The following is a 20,118-nucleotide window of genomic DNA, read 5'->3' on the forward strand; positions in this document are numbered from 1 at the left end:
GTCAATGCTCAGTATTTTCAAGTTTCCTTTCTGATGCTGGATTCTCCCCATCAGACTTTAAGTTCTTCAGAAACCTGTTTTATACTACACGTTCTTTGCTACTTAGGTCTACTGCATTATTCCTAGGCATCAATTCAGCCTCCTTCTGTCATTTGTGTCTCAATCCATGTTTGCTGTCTGCTTTATGAGGTCCCTAAACTGAATCCGTGAGCCCCTAAATTGTCTCATTCCCCGGTCCAGCATCTCTGTGTCTCCATGCTGGAAGCAAGGCCTATCTGAAGCCAGTAGGCTCACTTACAGTGTCTTCTTCTTCTCCTTTTTTTTTTTTTTGCTTTTTGGGTCACACCCAGCGATGCTCAGGGGTTACTCCTGGCTTTGCACTCAGGAATTACTCCTGGCGGTGCTTGGGGGACCATATGGGATGCCGGGGATCAAACCCGGGTCGGCCGCGTGCAAGGCAAACGCCCTACCCGCTGTGCTATCGCTCCGGCCCTACAGTATCTTCTTACGATAGATTCACGGAACCTCCAATTATCAAGTTCCTATAACCACAACTCCTGGCAGTTGAACCATTAGTTCTGTGGAAATTCAGGGTTGGTTTCCTGGGAAGTACTTTTGTCCATCCTTCAAAACAAAACTTCCTTTCATGTGCGCTTCTGTTTAAAGGCAACTTATAAGTATATATGTTGATTCCTTAACACCCAACTCAAGGCACAAAACGCACGCCTGAATGAAGGGGCCTTGGATACACGTTATGTTCTCCATAAGACACGCAACAGTTTCCTGCACTTAGGAGCACTAGCAATCACTTACGCACCCTCTCTGGGAGTAAGGACATTCTGAACATTATAAAGCACAGACACGTGAAGACAGCATTAAATAGACCATGAACAGGACACTCGCCACTTAGCAGACTGCACAATGTCACTTTGTGCTTTCTCAGCTAGAAGCAAAGATCTGCCAGGCCGCTCAGATGTTTCACTGCGCATCTTGGCACGTGGGCATAAATGTGCCGCAAACATTGATTCAAGGGTTGCAGGTAAATTTTAGGGTGTAGTTAAGATTATAAGTACAGAATAGAAAACAAGGATCTACTATGCTGCTGTTTGTTTATTGTTTGTTTTTTTTTTAATGCTATCATTCCCTCTTTTAGCTGGAATCAGGAGTCTACCCGGCCCTTTTCCTCTATCTCATGCCCCATCTGGTTCCTAATGATCCCTTTGGCACCCAGCAAATATTTGCTTGACAGAGGAGTACTTGTACTTTACAAACTCTCTTTCCTTGACCGAAGTTCCCAAGTGTGGTATGCTATTTATCTCAGAGACTGAGTTACTGAATGCCTTTTAAAGAGTTGATTTTATTCCTTACTTGCAAAAAGAAAAAAGTCTTTTATGTTTGATTCAGAAAAAATATTATTATGCAGATTGAAATATCAATCCAGCATTTTATCATTAGCTATAGGATTAAATCAAAGGTATCTACATGCAATCTGGATTTTAGGACATTGTTTAAATCTCCAATAGACACCACTTCCGGGAGAGCCCTGGACATCAGAACTCTGCCTAGCAAGAGTTGCTTGTATCATATCCCATATCATATCCCGCTGTATCATATCATACATCTTCCTGAGCCTGATTTGTACCGAACTGAATCTGAGAGCCCCTGTCCACTTCATCCCAAAGTCACCACCCTTTCTACCATTTGCATGTCTGCTCTAAATGCTGTTTCTAATGCCATCAGGTAATGTTTCATGAGCACCAATGTGCATTTTTTCTGCTTTAGTTCTTAGGTAAGAACTGTCTAAAATGATCCCCTCTTCCAAGAAAACTCCAAGTGGCCATAAGTGTAAAATCATGTGAATATAAAGCAAGTTGATAACACTGTAGAATCCTTTCTGTATCACAGCACAATCAAGAGCCGTGTTTATATTGGACCATCCAGCCCAAGAACATCAACAGTCCCCAAAGGCACAAGACAACTTACTATTGTTTTCTGCATAAATCCTTATGACGGGCATTAGCTCAAAGAGCACTTTGGGTTTGGACTCGATGAGTTTCATGTTCCTCTTGTCCCAACCAGCACCTTCCAGGTACAAGCCATAGACGTAGACACCTTCGGTGGGAGGGGCAGAAATGTCATCCTTCATCCATTTGGTGACTTCGTTGCAGAGGACCATGTTGTCCAGAGCCCAGCCCTTGTTGGCTCGAGTTATTTCCTACTCAGGACAAAAACCAAAACAAATGGAAAGTTTGTCTTGATACAAACGGAAGAGCCGTGATGAAAGGGCAGCCCCAATTGAGCCAAGGAAGGACCATATTTACAGAATCGAAAAGATTCTCTGCTAGACAATACCTATGTCCTAATGGAGCCATTTGCAATTTATTTTATTTTGGTTTTAGAATCATAGCTGGCAGTGCTCAAGGACTATTCCTAGATTTGTGCTCAGGAGTGATCCTAGGGCACAAAGCTAATGTCTCATGAGCACTGAGGTGCGTTTTATCTGCTTTAGTACACAGATAGCACTGTCGCACTGTCCTCCTGTTGTTCATCGATTTGCTTGAGCGGGCACCAGTAATGTCTCCATTGTGAGACTTGTTGTTACTGTTTTTGGCATATTGAATATGCCATGGGGAGCTTGCCAGGCTCTGCCATGCAGGCAGGATACTCTCGGTAGCTTGCCAGGCTCTCCGAGAGGGATGGAGGAATGGAACCCATGCCAGCCTCGTGCAAGGCAAACGCCCTACCCACTGTGCTATATCACTCCAGTACATAGGTAAGATGTCTAAAATTATCACTTATTCCAATAACACCCAAGAAAGTGCCAAGTAGCCAATAAGTATGTAATCGTGTGAATGTGAAGCCAAAAATATTGTAGGGGACATGTATATTTTTCAGGGGACCGTATATGGTACCAAAATTCCAAACCAGAATTGGCCACATGCAAAGCAAAAGCACTTTAACTTAGTTAGTACTATCTCTCTGACCCCTGCAGTGGCACTTGAAAAGAAATATAAAAATCAAAACTTATCATGACAAGTAAATATTTTGAAATTTAAGCTGGCAACGCAAGTGCTGGATTTCTGTTCCAGACAGAAGTGGTAGTTTCAGAAAGTCAATCTCTGTCTGATTTTATTTGTTAAATCAACAATGGGACAAAAAAACTTAAGGAAGGAAAATTAAAACATAAATGGTACCGATTGACATCATTACCTGCCTCATTGCAGTTAAAAATCCTTGAGGATTAAAAAATCCGGTCATCCAAAAGCAGTGGGGCCGGCCGTTGAAAATCCAAGAGGTAAACTGGCAGTTTCGTTCAATAAGTTCAGTGAACCAGAAACCCAACGTACTGGATACCCAAGATGCCTGGAACACACACATTAAAGCAATTAATCAGGTCTCATTCTGCTGTGTGTAACTCGCTGTGTTCACAGAAAGAGAAAGATATAAAATATCAATTTCACTTTAACAATTTCAAAGTCCCTAAGACATGAATTTCCCTGGGGTTCTGATATTTCAGCTTTCACATTCTCTCCCAATATAGTTAGACATGATAGAATCAGCTAATTAGCCCATGAATGAGGAGCAGATCAATTCAAAACTCAGTGTGCTGTTCAAAAACAGCTGATGTCATTCAAATCACTTTCTATTTATGGATATCTTTATTAATCATTCTGTTATGAAGCAATTTAAACAATTAATTGAATTAAATTGAACAAATTTTAACTTTTTTTCCTTAGGTTCTAACAGATACAGCATAAAACAGAACTTCTAGTTACATACTTTTACTCATGGCCTCATCAATACTTTAAAATATATTCTACGAGAGAATGCAAGTCTTTCTCCACTTATCATTTTTAATGAGGCAAACAACAGTGATTACCTAATGCTGTTGTCCCTAAGAATGCATTTTTTATCTCCTCTAATTAAAAAGCAGAGATGCAAGAACACAGGTCCCCTAACTACTCACAAATTTATCGCGTTTATTAACTGTTAACACTCTGCTGAACTTCACATATGGAAATCTCATTATCACTATTGGTACAGATATATAATTAATGATATCATTTGCCACTTTTGAGGGTATCTTCCAATCCTACTTTTATTACATACTACAGAATTGCAATTTTTAGGTATGAAAGTTTGACCAACCTATGCATAAACACCGTTTGAATTTCAAATAATTTGCCCTTTTTTTAATGTATGCTGAGATTCCAAAAACTGGAATTTGAGTAGGAAAGTTGAGTAGGAAAAACTTGTGCTTAAAAAGATCATAACTTGGGGCTGGAGCTGTAGTTCAGAGAATAGGTTTGCCTTGTACACAGCTGAGCCAGGTTTGATTCCCAGCATCCCATATGGTCCTCTGAGCCCCGCAAGGAGTAGCCCTTGAGCACAGAGCCAGGAGTAACCCATGAGCATCACCAGATGTGCCCCCCAACAACAACAACAACAAAAACAAAGATCATAATTTAAAATTTAGGCCACCCAGGGGCCAGAGCTATAGTACAGTGGGTAAGGCACTTGCCTTACATGCGGACAACCCAAGTTCAATCCCTGGTTCAAACTCCTTATTGTCACACAAGCCTGCCGGGAGTGATCCCTGAGCACAAAGCCAGGAGCAAGCCCTGGGCACATCTGGATTTGCACTCCTCCCCCACACATACGATTTAAGACCATGTATTTTATCCTATCTGTCTAGATCAGAAACAGGCACAGCAATAGAAGTCGCTTCTGTGGCACTGAACATCTTGAATGTGGTGGAGGCAGGATTGGGACCAGGAGCTCTGGCACCAGAGGGGAGGTCATGAAACACATGTTGCACACATGTGCTGGCATCAGTCCTTCTCAGTGACACCAGGATTCCAGGCACCCACCCACTTATTTTATGGGAGACCCAGTGACCGCATTCTTCAGCTTCGCTGCCTGCACCCACACTCTCACCCAAAATCTTATCATCGAACTCTGTCTGGTTAAGGAGAGCATTTTCTCCACAGCTGTATTTCCTACCAAGGAGAGAGCACTCCATTTGAACAAGACCCCCAAGGTCCTCTACGCCATTACTCCCTCCCTCTACGGTAGTGAAAACCCAGGCTGACTTGGAGACAGGCAGCATGACACATGTCCCACGTGTGACTTCACTTTGTAGCCTGCCCTCCTCTTAAGTTGGCCCGTGAATCCAGATCCTATCCTTGGACTGTAAGTGGAAGTAACTCTCTCTGTCTCTGTCTCTGTCTCTGTCTCCCTCACCCATTCCTTCACCAGTATCCATTTCCCACTAATACTCCAGTTTCCATCCTTCCACCCTCAGCCTAGTCTATCTCTATGGCAGGCACTTCTCTCTCTTTCTATCTCTCTCTCCTTCTCTCCCTCTCTTCCTCCCTCTCTCCATCTCTTCCTCCCTCTCTCTCCCCCTTCGCTCTCTCCCTCTCTCTCTCTTCCACATGTGGCTATGCTCAGGGCTTTCTTCTGGATCTACACTCAGGAATCACTCCCAGCAGGGCTTGGGGAACTATATGGGATTCAGGGGATAGAATCTGGGTAGGTCCTGTGCAAGGCAAGTGCCTTATCTGCTGTACTGTCTCTCCAGCCCCATGCCCACAGCTAACACCTGCAGACTAGACCCAACTGCCTTGTCTTCTCTCATTTTCCTGCAAAAACTTAGCTGACTTTAGAAGCCATATGATCCTCCTGGTACAGACGCCACCAATGGGCAAGGCCTCTGTGAGGAGGGTACTGGATGAACTGTGTGAACTTGAGTGTCTGAAGGAGGGTACTGGATGAACTGTGTGAACTTGAGTGTCTGAAGGACCATGGGAGGAAGTGGTATGCTCCAGTAACAGCAAGCTCTGAAGAGGTGTTCAGGACCAGGTAACAGAGGGTTAGGAAACTGCTATCAGCATTGAGATACATAGAAACACACACTTGGAAATCCAGTCCATGTTTTCAGTTAAAACAAATTAATTTAATTAAAGAACAGGGATGGAGCAATAGCACAGCGGTTGGGCTTTCGCCTTTCACGCGGCCAACTGGTGTTCGATTCCTCCGCCCCTCTTGGAGAGCCTGGCAAGCTACTGAGAGTATGGAGCCCGCATGGCAGAGCCTGGCAAGCTACCTATGTGTATAGGATATGCCAAAAACAGTAAAAATAAGTCTCTCAATGAGAGATATTACTGGTGCCCACTCAAACAAATCGATGAGCAACGAGATGACAGTGACAGTGACAGTGACAGAAAAAACAGTGATTTACAAAGTAACTGATAGTTGTTTCAGACATAATAGTATGTGTAGTGTCAACTTGCTCTCTTTTTTAATTTATTTTGCTTTTTTTGTGGACCACACCCTGCTCAGGGCTTATTTCTGTCTCTGCACTCAGAAATTTTCATGGCAGTGTTTGAGGGACCATAAGGGGTGCCGGAGATCAAAGTCGGGTCAGCCATATGCATGGCAAGACCCTACCCACTGGACTATCACTCTGGCACCTCCGCTGTTGGTTTTTCTTTTGGTACTGAGATGCCTGAGTAGGACACAGGCTTTGCTCTGGTGATTTCTGTTTCCAGGCAAAGTCGTTTTTGGAATCCCAAGGGACATTCTGATCTTAAAACTCCCTCCTCAGAACTGTAACACAGTCATTTTCATCCAATTCAAGCCACTCAATGACAGCCCAGGAAATGAACACATCAACACTTCCTCCATCACACTTGCAGGCCACGGTCCAATGGGCGACCTTCGTCCTCTTTCTTCCCAGCCGGCCCTCGGTTCCCTGAGCCCTGCTGGGGGAAACTGCATGCCTTGGCTGCTCAGGTTCACTTTTGATTCTTCGTTTCCGGTTGCAAGTGAGGGAAACCCAGCACTTTACATGTTTTCTCCTTCTGGTTAATAAGCTCGTGCACTTAAGAGGTTTGGCTGAACGAGAGTTTTGGGTGCAGTAACATCTGGAGGGTGAGCTGTGAGTCACTGCAATGAAAGCAGCGTGACTCCAGGTGACAGCCTGAGCCAGGGCGAGGGGAAGGGGACATATGAAAAGAGAGCAGGGCAGCAACATCTCCAACTCTATCTATGCCGGTTCTCTTGCCTAAAGCATCATGGCTCCCTCTGAAATGCATTTGCATACACAGTACACACAGGTACACACACACATGCATGTGCACACACACATGCACACACACATACACGCATACAACTATAGCACAAAGATAAAGACAGTTTTAAGATTTAGGATCTACCCTCTCAAATATTCCCTCCTAAATGCACCTACTTTGCTGTTTACAAAGATACTCAAGTACTCATTTTACTTTTAGAACTAGAAATGTCTTTCTCAAGGGAGCCAGAGCTATAGTGGGTAGAGTATTTGCCTTGCATGTGGCTAATCCAGGTTCTGTCCTTGACATCCCATATGGTCGGTCCCCTGAGTAACACCAGGAATAATTCCTGAGTGCAGAGCAAGGAGTAACCCCTGAGCATTGCTGGGAGTGACCTAACAAGCCAAAAAAAAAATCTTTCTTAAATGTCTATTACTGAGCATAGTTACTAACAAAATTCGGCATACTGTCAAATGTGTACCTTGTTATCTTGAGATAGACATACTTATTAAGAAAAAAACAAGGAAAATCTTTCTCTGGTGTCATTTTTTACATCCCTCTGTGTGTAGGAAATTATCTTCTAGAACACTAGCATAATGGTTTTACCATCCAAGAATAGGAGTTTAAATTCTGATTCCTGGATTTGTGTTAGGCCAGAGCAAAAGAAAAGAGAAAAAAGTCTGAACTTTTCCCCCACTCATATTCTTTTTCTGTAAAATGAAAGACATAAAATGCAATATTTAAGTGAAATACTGCGCACAATTTGCCTTGGAGAGCACCTGAGAGGTGGAAGGTCATTTTCTTCCTGACCTACAATCTAAACACATGGGACCAAAGTAGGATTAACCCTCACCCTAAGCAAAATAACAGTTTTCAACAAATTACCCTTAAATTATTTCCAACTGCCAGATATAAGTAATCACAACAATCAAGTGATAAGCAAAACAAGAGCTGGCTGGAACATACTTTCTTCCATCGAGCAGGAATCCGGGCATCAAACATGCAATTCAGTGCGTCCCGCAGGTTTTCACTCATGATGATGGTGCCGTCAATGGCAAGTTTGAGCTCAGTCAAGGTGCTTCGGACCAGGGAGAGAATTCTCTGCATCCTGTCTATCTCCTGTCTGAGGAAAATGTTCATCGGCTGGAGTGGCCCCATCTTCTGCAGCCTCTCTCTTACCTGCCAGGGAGACATTCAGAGCACAGTATACATTAGGCAGCCTCTGTTGCTCCTGACTCTCTTCCCCCAAGAACCTATGAAAAGGTCTAGAAATGGACAATGTCATAACCTATAAGCCTTTCCTTTACTACCAGCAAACATCCAACAGAAAGGAAAATATCTGCTAGATCACCGGCCAATTTTTCTTCCCAGGTTGGAGAAATGATGCACTTTAGATTCTTCATCAAAGAGTCAAAAATGCGTGAACTGCAGTCACGTCACCTTGCAAGTGGTAATCTCACTTCATGAGCAATGTTCACTTCCTGCCATTCTAAAGACTTTGAGGCACACACAGGGACATTTAGAGTGGACATATGCACTGTCATTCTGCTGGGTGTCTCAAGGAGCCAGATGTGACTGACAAGCTTTCTGCATTTTTCCATCAACGCAGCTGCCATCCATCCACTCACCCACCCATTCACGGGCACAGAATAAATATGATGGAGAGTCTTCTATGGGTCAGGATGCAGTCTTACCCCCAGGGAAGAATGTCAAATTCATCTAAGGGAAGTACAGACTACTGGAAGCCATTATTTGCCACATTTATTGACACAATGATTGTTATAATTTTAGGTATTTTATCATTTCATAAATAGCTCAATCACTGGTAGATATGAATGAGCTATCCTGGTGTCACAATGAAAGATGTTATAAAAAAAACTGACATCACTACTGATTTTCTGCAAGCAAGAGATCTGTTTTCAAAATAATTATTCAGTGGGTGATAAGCTCATGAGTTTAGGACTAGTACTCTGATGGCTTGCTTAGTGAAAACTAACAGGATGACAAAGAGGGATGAAATGGCACTGGTTTCCTTTGGTAAACCAGACAGAAAAGGGGGCTTAACACAAAGAAACTGGCCCGTCTTCGTACAAAACTGTCATGTAGTTTGGATGGTCCACGGCACCTATAAAGATGCCATGGAAACACGTTCTTTAGCTATTATCAAAGATTTGAACATGTTATTAAATATTTACCAATCACTGTCATCCCATTGCTCATCGATTTGTTTGAGCGGGCACCAGTAACGTCTCTCATTGAGAGACTTATTTACCAATATCTATTACAATTTAAAAAGTACTTATAATAAGTGTACAGACAGTCTTTTTAGTCCTTCTTCATTTTGGCAGTCTAGTTCGTCCCTGAGATTTTATCAGCCTCTCTTTGCTCATCCTTCTTAACGCTACCATATTGGGGGCTCTTTCAGTGTCAGGGGAATGAGGCCCATTGTTGTTACTGTTTTTGGCATATAGAATACGCCACAGGGAGCTTGCCAGGCTCTGCCATGCAGGCGGGGTACTCTCAGTAACTTGCCGGGCTCTCCAAGAGGGAATGAGGCTTTTGGGGTGGCCTCTAATCGCCCTTACAGGTGTTCCCATGGTTCACACCATATTTGAACCCCATCAAATATGGTGCAGTAATTATGGAAAACCGGTACTAAGTGTCTTACAATGTGTTTGGAAAGCCGCCTGGAGTGTGGCGGTGGCTGGGGAGTGGAGGTAGTGGAGGTTGGCCCATGAAGTATTTATCTAATGCCGGTTGGGTGGGTTTGATTCCTAGCATCCCATATGGTCCCCTGAGCACTGCCAGGAGTAATGTCTGAGTGTGTGAGCCAGGAGTAACCCCTGAGCATCACTGAGTGTGACACAAAAAGAAAAAAAACAAAAACCACGATTTGGTGTGTTTTTGCTGCTTCTGTTTTGGTTACTGGGCCAAATTCAACCAAGTGTTTAGAGTTCACTCTTTGGGGTGCTCAGAGAGTCCCCACCAAAACCAACCCAGGTCTCTGGCATTAAAAGTATCTGGACTAGCCCTTGGCACTATCTCCTCGAGCCTCAGTACACTTTACCCGCTTTCCTCCCCAGCCCAACCCCCTCCCCGAGAACACACAGCCACAGCCAACGTTTTCCACAGGCTGTTGGCCAACTCACTTCAAATGGACCATAGTCGGGGGGCAGCTTCTCCAGCATGTCGTCCGCCAGCCGGGCCACCACTGCCTCCCGGGTCTCGTCCCCTCCACCAGAGCTGTCCTTGGGCTGGATGCCCAGGATGTTGTCCAGCACGTCCTTGGCCAGCTTGCTCTGGTAGGTGATGTCGGCATTGGGGTGCAGCCCGAACACCTCAGGGCTGTCATAGTTGGGCAAGCTCTAAACGACAAGCACCCCGGGAAGGCACAGTTACATTCCACAGGAAAGCACAGTTCCATTTCACGAGGTCTTCACTACAAGAGGCACGGCCGGTGAGAGAGCTACCTCCTTTCCCAGACTGCCAGCTCAACAGCTGCTCCAGAAAGAAAAGAGTGAGGGACAAAGACGACAGATGCTTGAAACTAGGAACTAGAAGCAGCAGAGCTAAGGAAGGAAATCAGACCATCAGACCATCAGATCTCTCACGTTAACGCTCAGGAGGGGACCACATGTGGTACCAGTGACAGAACTGGGGTCAGCTGCATGCAGGGCACTTTACTAGTGTTCTCTCTTTCTGACACCCGTGAACTCTCCTGTGTAATCAAATAAACTCACTCTGACCATTAAAGTATGAGAGAATAAGCCAAAAAATGCAACCAAGTCAAAGCAAATCAAAGACATAAGCATTGTGAAAAAAAAAGATGCAATCAATCATTGTTAACTATTTTTTGGTTAAAAACAAAACTCTTGCATTAAATATGTGAGCTGAGAGGGAACAATGGGGTTGTTTTGTTTTCTGCAGGTCTCTTATTAGTTTCAACCAGGATCTGTATACCTGATGGCTACTCTGTTTTTAAGATACCTAAAAATAGTGGCAGGAGAAATCCTACAATGGGTATGGCATTTGCTTTGCATGTGGCTGACTTCATTCAATCCCTGGCACACAATATGGTCCCTGAAGCCTACCAGGAGTAAACTCTGAGCTTAGAGACAGGAGTGATCCCTGAGCACAGAGCCAAGAGTAAACACTGAGCATGCTGGGTGTGGACCAAATACCAAACAAAAAAAAATTACTATGTGAGCAACATGGTCCAAATAAAGCTGCAGGTAGGGATTATAATCATTTATGGAGAAAGAAACTATAAAAAAAGAGAAATATTGAGAAAGGAAGTGAGTGAGAAAATACAAGCAGCAAGGGAAGGGAAGAGAAGGGGAGGGGAGGGAAAGGAAGGGAAGGGAAGGCAAGGGAAGGCAAGGCAAGGCAAGGCAAGGCAAGGCAAGGCAAGGCAAGGGAAAGAAAGGCAAGGGAAGGGAAGAAAGCAGAATCAGATAAAGCATAAACAGGGAAAATGTACCCTGAACTATTGGGGGGAGGGAGAAAACTTCCCTAAAATCTGATAGGCATATGAGTGTGTGTGTGTGTGTGTGTGTGGTTGTTGTTGTTGTATCCTTACCTTTGTTATTGCTTTATTCCTATTTCCCTCTCTTCTACTCTTTTATTTTATTCCTTTTCATATAAGGACTTCTTTCAAGCTCCTCGAATTCATTGTGAAATGAGGTGTATATAAATAAACATAGGTACAGGCATCTCTAAATTTATACCTTCCCAGGTACTTTGTTATTCAGTGCTAATGATTTAAAGATATGTAGAGTTCAGTTAAGACAAATGTATTTGTTGATTTGAATTAATAAAAGTGTAGAGGTGGTGATCTATGCTAAAGCTTATTACGTTTCGATGTCACAGAACCTCTAAGAAGCTGATAAATGTAGTCCTTGGGGACTGCTGTGCTTCAGTTTGTTTACTCTGAGATAAATCTTGAAGGCAAAAGAGATTGCTAAATAATGATGTAATGAATTCAAGGTTTGGAGACAGAAAATGTCGGTACCTGGAAGCACAAATCAGGTTTCTACCACAAATTCCCTCTCAAAATCATATTCCATCTTCGAGTGCTTCTTCGCGAGGGATGACTTGGCCCTTCCACCCCCAAGGCAGGCACAAACGCAGCATCCGGAGACATTGTTGGTTGCCCCAACTGGGTCAGGGGCGCTACTGACAAACCGTTTGACACAGAGCAGCTGCCCACTGCCAGGAAGTGTCCTCCACTCAGACTCCCAACATTCACGGTGCTGAAGTCGAGGAAGCTTGGGCACAGTGCACTTTCCCCAACACGCCCGCGATTAAGGAACAGATGCTGCTGCACATGACGAGTGGGTTGAAAAATGGAAGAGAGCAAATGGAGAGGCCGCCCACGGATTGCTCTCTCTGGTGGCTAATGGTTCACCAACAAACACTCGAGGGAATTTGTGTGAGTTTCCTAGTTCTCAAAGCGTCCAATCTAACTTAACCAAGAATATTTCTCACTGAGGCATTTAAGGAGAAGGAAGGAGGGAATTCACACAAAACACTCCGAACACATATAGATATTATGTTCATCAAGCAAATATGACCAGGAAGAAAGCACCGATGCTGAAAGACCCATATGGAAAGTCCATGCTCATGGAGAGTAGGATGCTGAGTGAAGTGAGTCAGGAAGGAGAGGGACACACGTAGAATGACTGCACTCATCTGGGGGACATTTTTAAAAAGGGTATGAGACTAATATCCTAGGATATCAAAAACAGAGGCCAGGAGGATCGGTCCATGGTTGGAAACTTGCCGTCACTATGTGAGGGGCGGAGGGCAGTTAGGATAGAGAAGGGCCCACTACAACAATAATAGTTGAATTGATGAACTGATCACTCTGGACAAGAACGGAGTGCTGAAAGGAGGTAAAGGGACGTACATGATAACCTTTCAGCATCTGTACTGTGAATTATAATGGCCAAAAGTAAAGAGAGATATAGAGAGAAGAAAAGTGCCTGCCATCAAGGCAGGTGGGTGGGAGAGCAAGAGACAAACTGGGGACATTGGTGGTGGGAAATGTACACTGGTGAAGGGACGTGTACACTGGTGAAGGGACGTGTACACTGGTGAAGGGATGTGTACACTGGTGTAGGGATGTGTACACTGGCAAAGGGACGTGTACACTGGTGTAGGGATGTGTACACTGGTGAAGGGACGTGTACACTGGTGAAGGGATGTGTACACTGGTGTAGGGAATGTGTACACTGGCAAAGGGATGTGTACACTGGTGTAGGGATATGTACACTGGCAAAGGGATGTGTACACTGGTGTAGGGATGTGTACACTGGTGAAGGGACATGTACACTGGTGAAGGGATGTGTACACTGGTGAAGGCGTATGACTAAAACCCAATCATGAACAGTTTTGTAACTGTGTATCTTATGGTGACCCAATTAATAAATAAATAAATAAATATTTTTTTAAGTTCAGCACTATTAAAATCCGTTCTACACTGCTGGTGGGAATGCCGACTGGTTCAGCCCTTCTGGAAAACAGTATGGACTATTCTAAAAAAATTAGATATTGAGCTCCCATTTGACCCAGCAATACCACTGCTGGGAATATATCCCAGAGAGGCAAAAAAGTATAATCGAAACGACATCTGCACATGTATGTTCATTGCAGCACTGTTTACAATAGCCAGAATCTGGAAAAAACCCGAATGCCCTAGAACGGATGACTGGTTGAGGAAACTTTGGTACATCTATACAATGGAATACTATGCAGCTGTTAGAAAAAAGGAGGTCGAGCCTGCTCCGCGGCCCTGAGCACCCCGCGCTTCCCTCCCCTGTGGACTGCCGGCCCAGTGGCCAGCACGCCGACCCCAAGCGCCGCCGCCATTCTGTCTTCCGGCAAAGGTCTGTGACGCTCCCTCGACCCGCCCTTCCGGACCCAGCCTGCTCTGCGGCCCTGCACACCCCGCCGCTGCCGGGTTGTGTGAAAGGGGCGTGGCCTAATCATCAGGGGCGTGGCCTAATAAAAGTGTGTGTGGCCTCATTATCGGCAGCCAAAGCTCACGCGGTGGCAGATAGTTCCCTCAACGTCCTATCCAAGACTAACATCCTAGCTATTCGCAAGCACTAGGACAATAAAACACAAGACTTCACATAAGAATTGAAGGAAACATCTCAGTAGGAGACCAGGTTCTACAACCGGCAAGTAAAAAGCCAACCACTATTAACTGAGCCTATCCACAATCCTTTTTCACAACAAAAGGAAACAGGGACACTCATCTTCAAGGGCCCTTTTTCATACCACAACAACAACATGAAGAAACAGCAAAAATCCCCACTGCAAGCAGAGGACGAACAAAGGAGTCCGGAAACCTCAATGGGCGTTTCCTACAAACTTGACCTCTCTGAGAAAGAATTCAGAGTTGAAATCCTCAACATGTTCAATGAACTCAATGCAAAGATGGACAACTTCAAGGACGACCTGGCAGAAACAATACAACAGACAGCCGACAAAATACGAGAAGAAATGAGAGCAGAAATAAAAAACCTTCAAAAAGAAATGAAGGATTCGGTACATGAAATCAAAACCTCTCTGGCTGCCCTCAACAATAGGATGACTGCAGCCGAAGACAGAATCAGTATGCTTGAAGATGAGCTGCAAGAGGCCTACAGGCAACAACAAACCATGGCAAGAGACCTCAAAATAGCTCTAGCCAGAATCAGAGTCCTAGGGGATGATTTCAAGAGGAACATTAGAATCATTGGACTACCAGAACCACAGGGAACCAACCCCAACGAAAAAGACACAGTCAAACAAATCATTGCGGAAAACTTCCCACAGCTGGACAATGCAGGCATCCAGATTCAAGGCGCCCGAAGAGTGCCAGCTAAAAGAGATCCTAACAGAAAAACCCCAAGACATATCATAGTTACAATGATGGACATCGTTCAGAGGGACACAATACTGCAAGCAGCAAGGTCCAAGAAGGAAATTGCATACAAAGGAGCACCCCTTAGACTCACAGCAGACCTATCAGAGGAAACCCTCCAAGCTCGAAGGCAATGGTGGGATATAGTGAAAAAACTCAATGAAATCAACACTTCACCAAGAATACTCTATCCGGCTAAACTCTCATTCAAACTAGAAGGAATCATACACTACTTTGGGGATAAACAACAGCTCAGGAACTTCATAGACTCAAAACCAAACCTAAAAGAAGCACTAAAGGGGCTATTGTAAGACAAGAACAAGCCCTACAGGCACAACAAACCCTTGCACAAAGATGGCACAAAATCCCATAACAATAATCTCCCTTAATGTCAATGGTCTGAATTCACCAATTAAGAGACACAGACTGGCAAAATGGATTCAGAGACTCAACCCAACATTCTGCTGCCTGCAAGAAACACATCTGAATAGCCAGAACAAACACAGACTCTACCAAGAAACTCCTAGAAACAATAGACTCATATAGTAAAGTTGCAGGCTATAGAATCAATACTCAAAAGTCCATGGCTTCCCTATATGCAAATAATGAGAGAGAAGAAAGTGACCTGAGAAAAGCAATCCCATTCACAATTGCGCCTCAAAAAATCAAGTACCTCGGAATCAGCTTAACAAAGGAGGTAAAGGACTTGTATAATGAAAACTATAAAACACTACTTCAGGAAATAAAAGAGGACACGAGGAAATGGAAAGACATCCCCTGCTCATGGATTGGGAGAATTAATATTGTCAAAATGGCAATTCTCCCCAAAGCATTGTACAAATTCAATGTGATCCCTATAGGAATACCCTTGACATTCTTCAAAGAAATGGAGCAAGCGCTCCTGAAATTCATATGGAACAATAAGCCCCCACGAATAGCTAAAGCAATCCTTGGGAAAAAGAAAATGGGAGGAATCAACCTCCCCAACTTCCAACTCTACTACAAAGTGGTTGTCATTAAAACAGCATGGTATTGGAACAAAGGCAGAGCTGCAGACCAATGGAATAGGGTTGAATACTCTGACATACACCCCCAAAATATATGATCATCTAATCTTTGATAAGGGAGCAAGAAATGTGAAGTGGAGCAAAGAAAGCAGGTTTAACAAATTGTGCTGGCAAAACTGGACGGCTACATGCAAAAAAATGGGCTTAGACCTCCATCTATCACCATGTACAAAAATCAGATCAAAATGGATTAAAGACCTCAACATCAGACCAGAATCCCTAAGGTACATTGAAGATAAGGTCGGTAAAACCCTCCACGACATTGAAGCCAAAGGTATCTTCAAAGTTGACACGCCACTGGCCAAGCAAGTGAAAACAAAGATAAATAAATGGGACTATCTCAAACTAAGAAGCTTCTGCAACTCAAAAGAAACAGTGACCAAAATACAAAGACAATCTACAGAATGGGAAAGGATATTTATGCAGTACCCATCCGATAAAGGGTTGATAACAAGGATATACAATGCACTGGTTGAACTCCACAAGAAGAAAACTGCCAACCCGATCAAAAAATGGGGTGATGAAATGAACAGAAACTTTTCCAAAGAAGAAATCCGAATGGCTGAGAGGCACATGAGAAGATGTTCAACATCACTAATTATCAGGGAAATGCAGATCAAAACAACAATGAGATATCATCTCACACCACAGAGACTGGCCCACATCCCAAAAAACAAAAGCAACCGGTGTTGGCGTGGATGTGGGGAGAAAGGGACTCTCCTTCACTGCTGGTGGGAATGCCGACTGGTTCAGCCCTTTTGGAAAACAATATGGACGATTCTCAAAAAGTTAGAAATTGAGCTCCCATTTGACCCAGCAATACCACTCCTGGGAATATATCCCGGAGAGGCAAAAAGGTATAGTAGAGATGACATCTGCATTTCCATGTTCATTGCCGCTCTGTTTACTATAGCCACAATATGGAAAAAAACAGAGTGCCCGAAAACAGATGATTGGCTAAAGAAACTCTGGTATATTTACACAATGGAATACTACGTAGCTGTCAGAAAACATGAAGTCATGAAATTTGCATATAAGTGGATCAACATGTAAAGTATCATGCTGAGTGAAATGAGTCAGAAAGAAAGAGACAGACATAGAAAGATCGCACTCATATGTGAAATATAAAGTAGCTGAGAGGTACAAGCTTACAATGTTGCAATTCCTGGCAGACATTTCTCTGGACTTAGTTACTGAAATACTAAAATACAGAAATCCAAAACTATGCTGCTGCTGGTGCGGCCTCCTGACCTCATATCTCTTCATTCTCAGCAATGGAAAACAAATTACCAAACGCTTTCTTTTCAGCAGATCGATTTTAGGGGGGAGAAACTCCAAATCAATAATAGTGAATTTTTTGTTTAAATATTGAATGTAATCAAAGTAAAGTGAAATTTACCAGTTACACATGCGGGGTGGGGGGCTGGGGAGGTGGGAGGAAGGGGGGAGGTATATCGTGATTCTTGGTGGTGGAATATGTGCACTGGTGAAGGGATGGGTATTTGAGCATTGTATAACTGAGACTTTAACCTGAAAGCTTTGTAACTTTCCACATGGTGAAAAAAAATAAAATAAAATAAAATAAAAAAAGATAAAAAAAAGAAAAAAGGAGGTTATGAATTTTGTATTTAAGTGGATCGGCATGAAAAGTTTCATGCTGAGTGAAATGAGTCAGAAAGAGAGAGACAGACATAGAAAGATTGCACTCATATATGGTATAGAGAATAACAGAGTGGGAGATTAACACCCAAGAATTGTAGAAATAAGTACCAGGAGGTTGACTCCATGGCTTGGAGGCTGGCCTCACATTCTGGGGAAAGGGCAACTCAGAGAAGGGATCACCAACTATAATGTAGTCAAAGGCCATGTGGGGGAAGGGAGTTGCGGGCTGAATGAGGGCTAGAGACTGAGCACAGTGGCCACTCAACACCTTTATTGAAAACCACAGCAGTTAATTAGAGAGAGAGAACAGAAGGGAATGCCCTGCCACAGTGGCAGGGTGGGGTGGGGGGAGATGGGATTGGGGAGGGTGGGAGGGATGCTGGGTTTACTGGTGGTGGAGAATGGGCACTGGTGAAGGGATGGGTTCCCAAACTTTGTATGAGGGAAGCATAAGCACAAAAGTGTATAAATCTGTAACTGTACCCTCACGGTGATTCACTAATTAAAAATAAATAAATTTTAAAAATATTAAAAAATAAAATAAAATCCATTCTAAAAGAAGTCCACACAATGTTTATAAAACTCAAAGAGGTCAAATGGTTGTGGCCATTTGCTCTCTGCATGAAAATCTGCAATTGACCAACCTGAATATATTGTATATAGTCATCCACTGTGCTGCATTTTGGAATGTTATATCCTTGGTAAAAGCTGAAATCTGGTCCAAACATATTCTCACTGAACCAAACCTTCGCAAATGTGTTCAACAATCTCTTGTCATAGTCATCAGTGACTCTGCCTCCATACTGAATTTCTCCTATCATGTAGCGGACGGTGGTCCAAGAGACGCCCTGGGAAGAGAGAGTGGAGAGGGGTTGTGAGAAGTGCTATTGTCTCGCCTGTGTTAATGAAACAATGCCACAAGAGGGATTGTGCAAAGTGACTAGGCGTCTCTTGTCATCAATGTTATTCATTCTTCAGCAGCACAATGAAAATTCAGTGGCAATTATGGGAGATTACCACTCACGGTTCACATGCATGATTTGAAATACTCTTCTGACTGCTTCGTCCACATTTTCAAACTTTAATTTTGCCAGAATTGTTTAGTTTGAGTCTATGGAGGCAGTTCATTTTTTAAAATAATACTTTAAAAGTAACCAGACTTTGATTTCCATGTGTCAGGATTGCAGACACAAGTTTTCCACCCCAATGTCCTCCCCTTTTAGGTGGTCTTCTATGTTGTATCAATTTGCCCTGGAGAAAGAAAATGATCATCTAGATAGCTTCAGTTTTTGCCAATATCAAAAGGCAAGTGTGACTCGGGTGGATATCACTTAAGGAGAATGACTTTTTTTGCCCAGAGATCACCATTCTGGGGCTACCAAGCTCACATAACCCTCAGAGGTAGCACACGCAGTACCTTTTTGATGTCCATGTCATCCAAGTGGTTCTGGATGAACTGCACAGTGGCATTGAAGTCTGCTTGGTTAAACTCATAGGGGATGTTCCACCCCAGAGGACCAAACTTGCGCCTCTCCTGGACAGTGGAATGCAGGAAAGCCACGGCATACAGCATGGACTTCCACTGAGGCACTGTGCTCACATCCAGCAAGTCCTGACTCACACCTGCGGGGAGGGGGCAGGAAAACCAATCACCAGGCCAGCATCTTCAGGGCCGACACTTTTGAAAAAGGCTATCCTCTGGGTTTTGTAAAGTCCTGAGATCCACCCACATTTATCCTACAGTATCTGTGTCACATTCATTAGACAATTACAACTTAACTCTGAGGTGTCTCCAGGGCATAGTTCTTTGGGCAAAAATCTTCAGGGAGATTTGGGAAGAGTTCGGGACAGACTGGTGAATCAGGGATAAAGTCCTGCCAATCAACCAAGCTAGCATGGTGGTACCAAAGAGGAATGATGGTAGTAAATAAATACAAGGACCATTAAGATAAAATGACATCATCATCATTATTTGGGGTGTGGACTTAAGTTGAAATGGGCTTCCATTTGCAATATTGTACCACTGTCATCCCGTTGTTCATCAATTTGCTCGAGCAGGCACCATTAACATCTCCATTCATCCTAGCCTTGAGTTTTTAGCAGCCTCTCTTTACTCGTCCTTCCCAAGGGTGCCACATTGGAGGCTCTTTCAGGGTCAGGGGAATGAGACCCATCATTGTTACTGTTTCTGGCATATCAAAGACACCATGGGGAGCTTGCCAGGCGCTGCCATGCAGGAGGATACTCTCAGTAGGTTTGCTTGCTGGATTCTCCAAGAGGGAGAACTAGACAATAAGAGGTTGCGTGGCCGCAAATTTGCAATACTAGCAATTGTTAATTGAGATGATGATGATGATGTTGAAGGCCAGGGCAACCAGAGCCTATATTACAAGTAACAGTG

General features: G+C 43.7%; 1 protein-coding gene across 1 annotated transcript in view; it reads right to left on the reverse strand.

Moving 5' to 3' along the window:
• DNAH5 (dynein axonemal heavy chain 5) overlaps positions 1-20,118 on the reverse strand; it is a 304,825-nt gene that overhangs the window by 6,907 nt on the left and 277,800 nt on the right. The window contains exons 73-78 of the mRNA XM_055123648.1: positions 19,135-19,340; positions 18,362-18,565; positions 10,226-10,441; positions 8,043-8,255; positions 3,211-3,363; positions 1,984-2,215 (exon numbers count right to left, since the gene is read on the reverse strand). Coding sequence (XP_054979623.1) covers positions 1,984-2,215; positions 3,211-3,363; positions 8,043-8,255; positions 10,226-10,441; positions 18,362-18,565; positions 19,135-19,340 — 1,224 coding nt within the window. The remainder of the gene's footprint in view (positions 1-1,983; positions 2,216-3,210; positions 3,364-8,042; positions 8,256-10,225; positions 10,442-18,361; positions 18,566-19,134; positions 19,341-20,118) is intronic.

Source organism: Sorex araneus, chromosome 1 (genome assembly GCF_027595985.1).
Source record: "Sorex araneus isolate mSorAra2 chromosome 1, mSorAra2.pri, whole genome shotgun sequence".
NCBI lineage: Eukaryota > Metazoa > Chordata > Mammalia > Eulipotyphla > Soricidae > Sorex > Sorex araneus.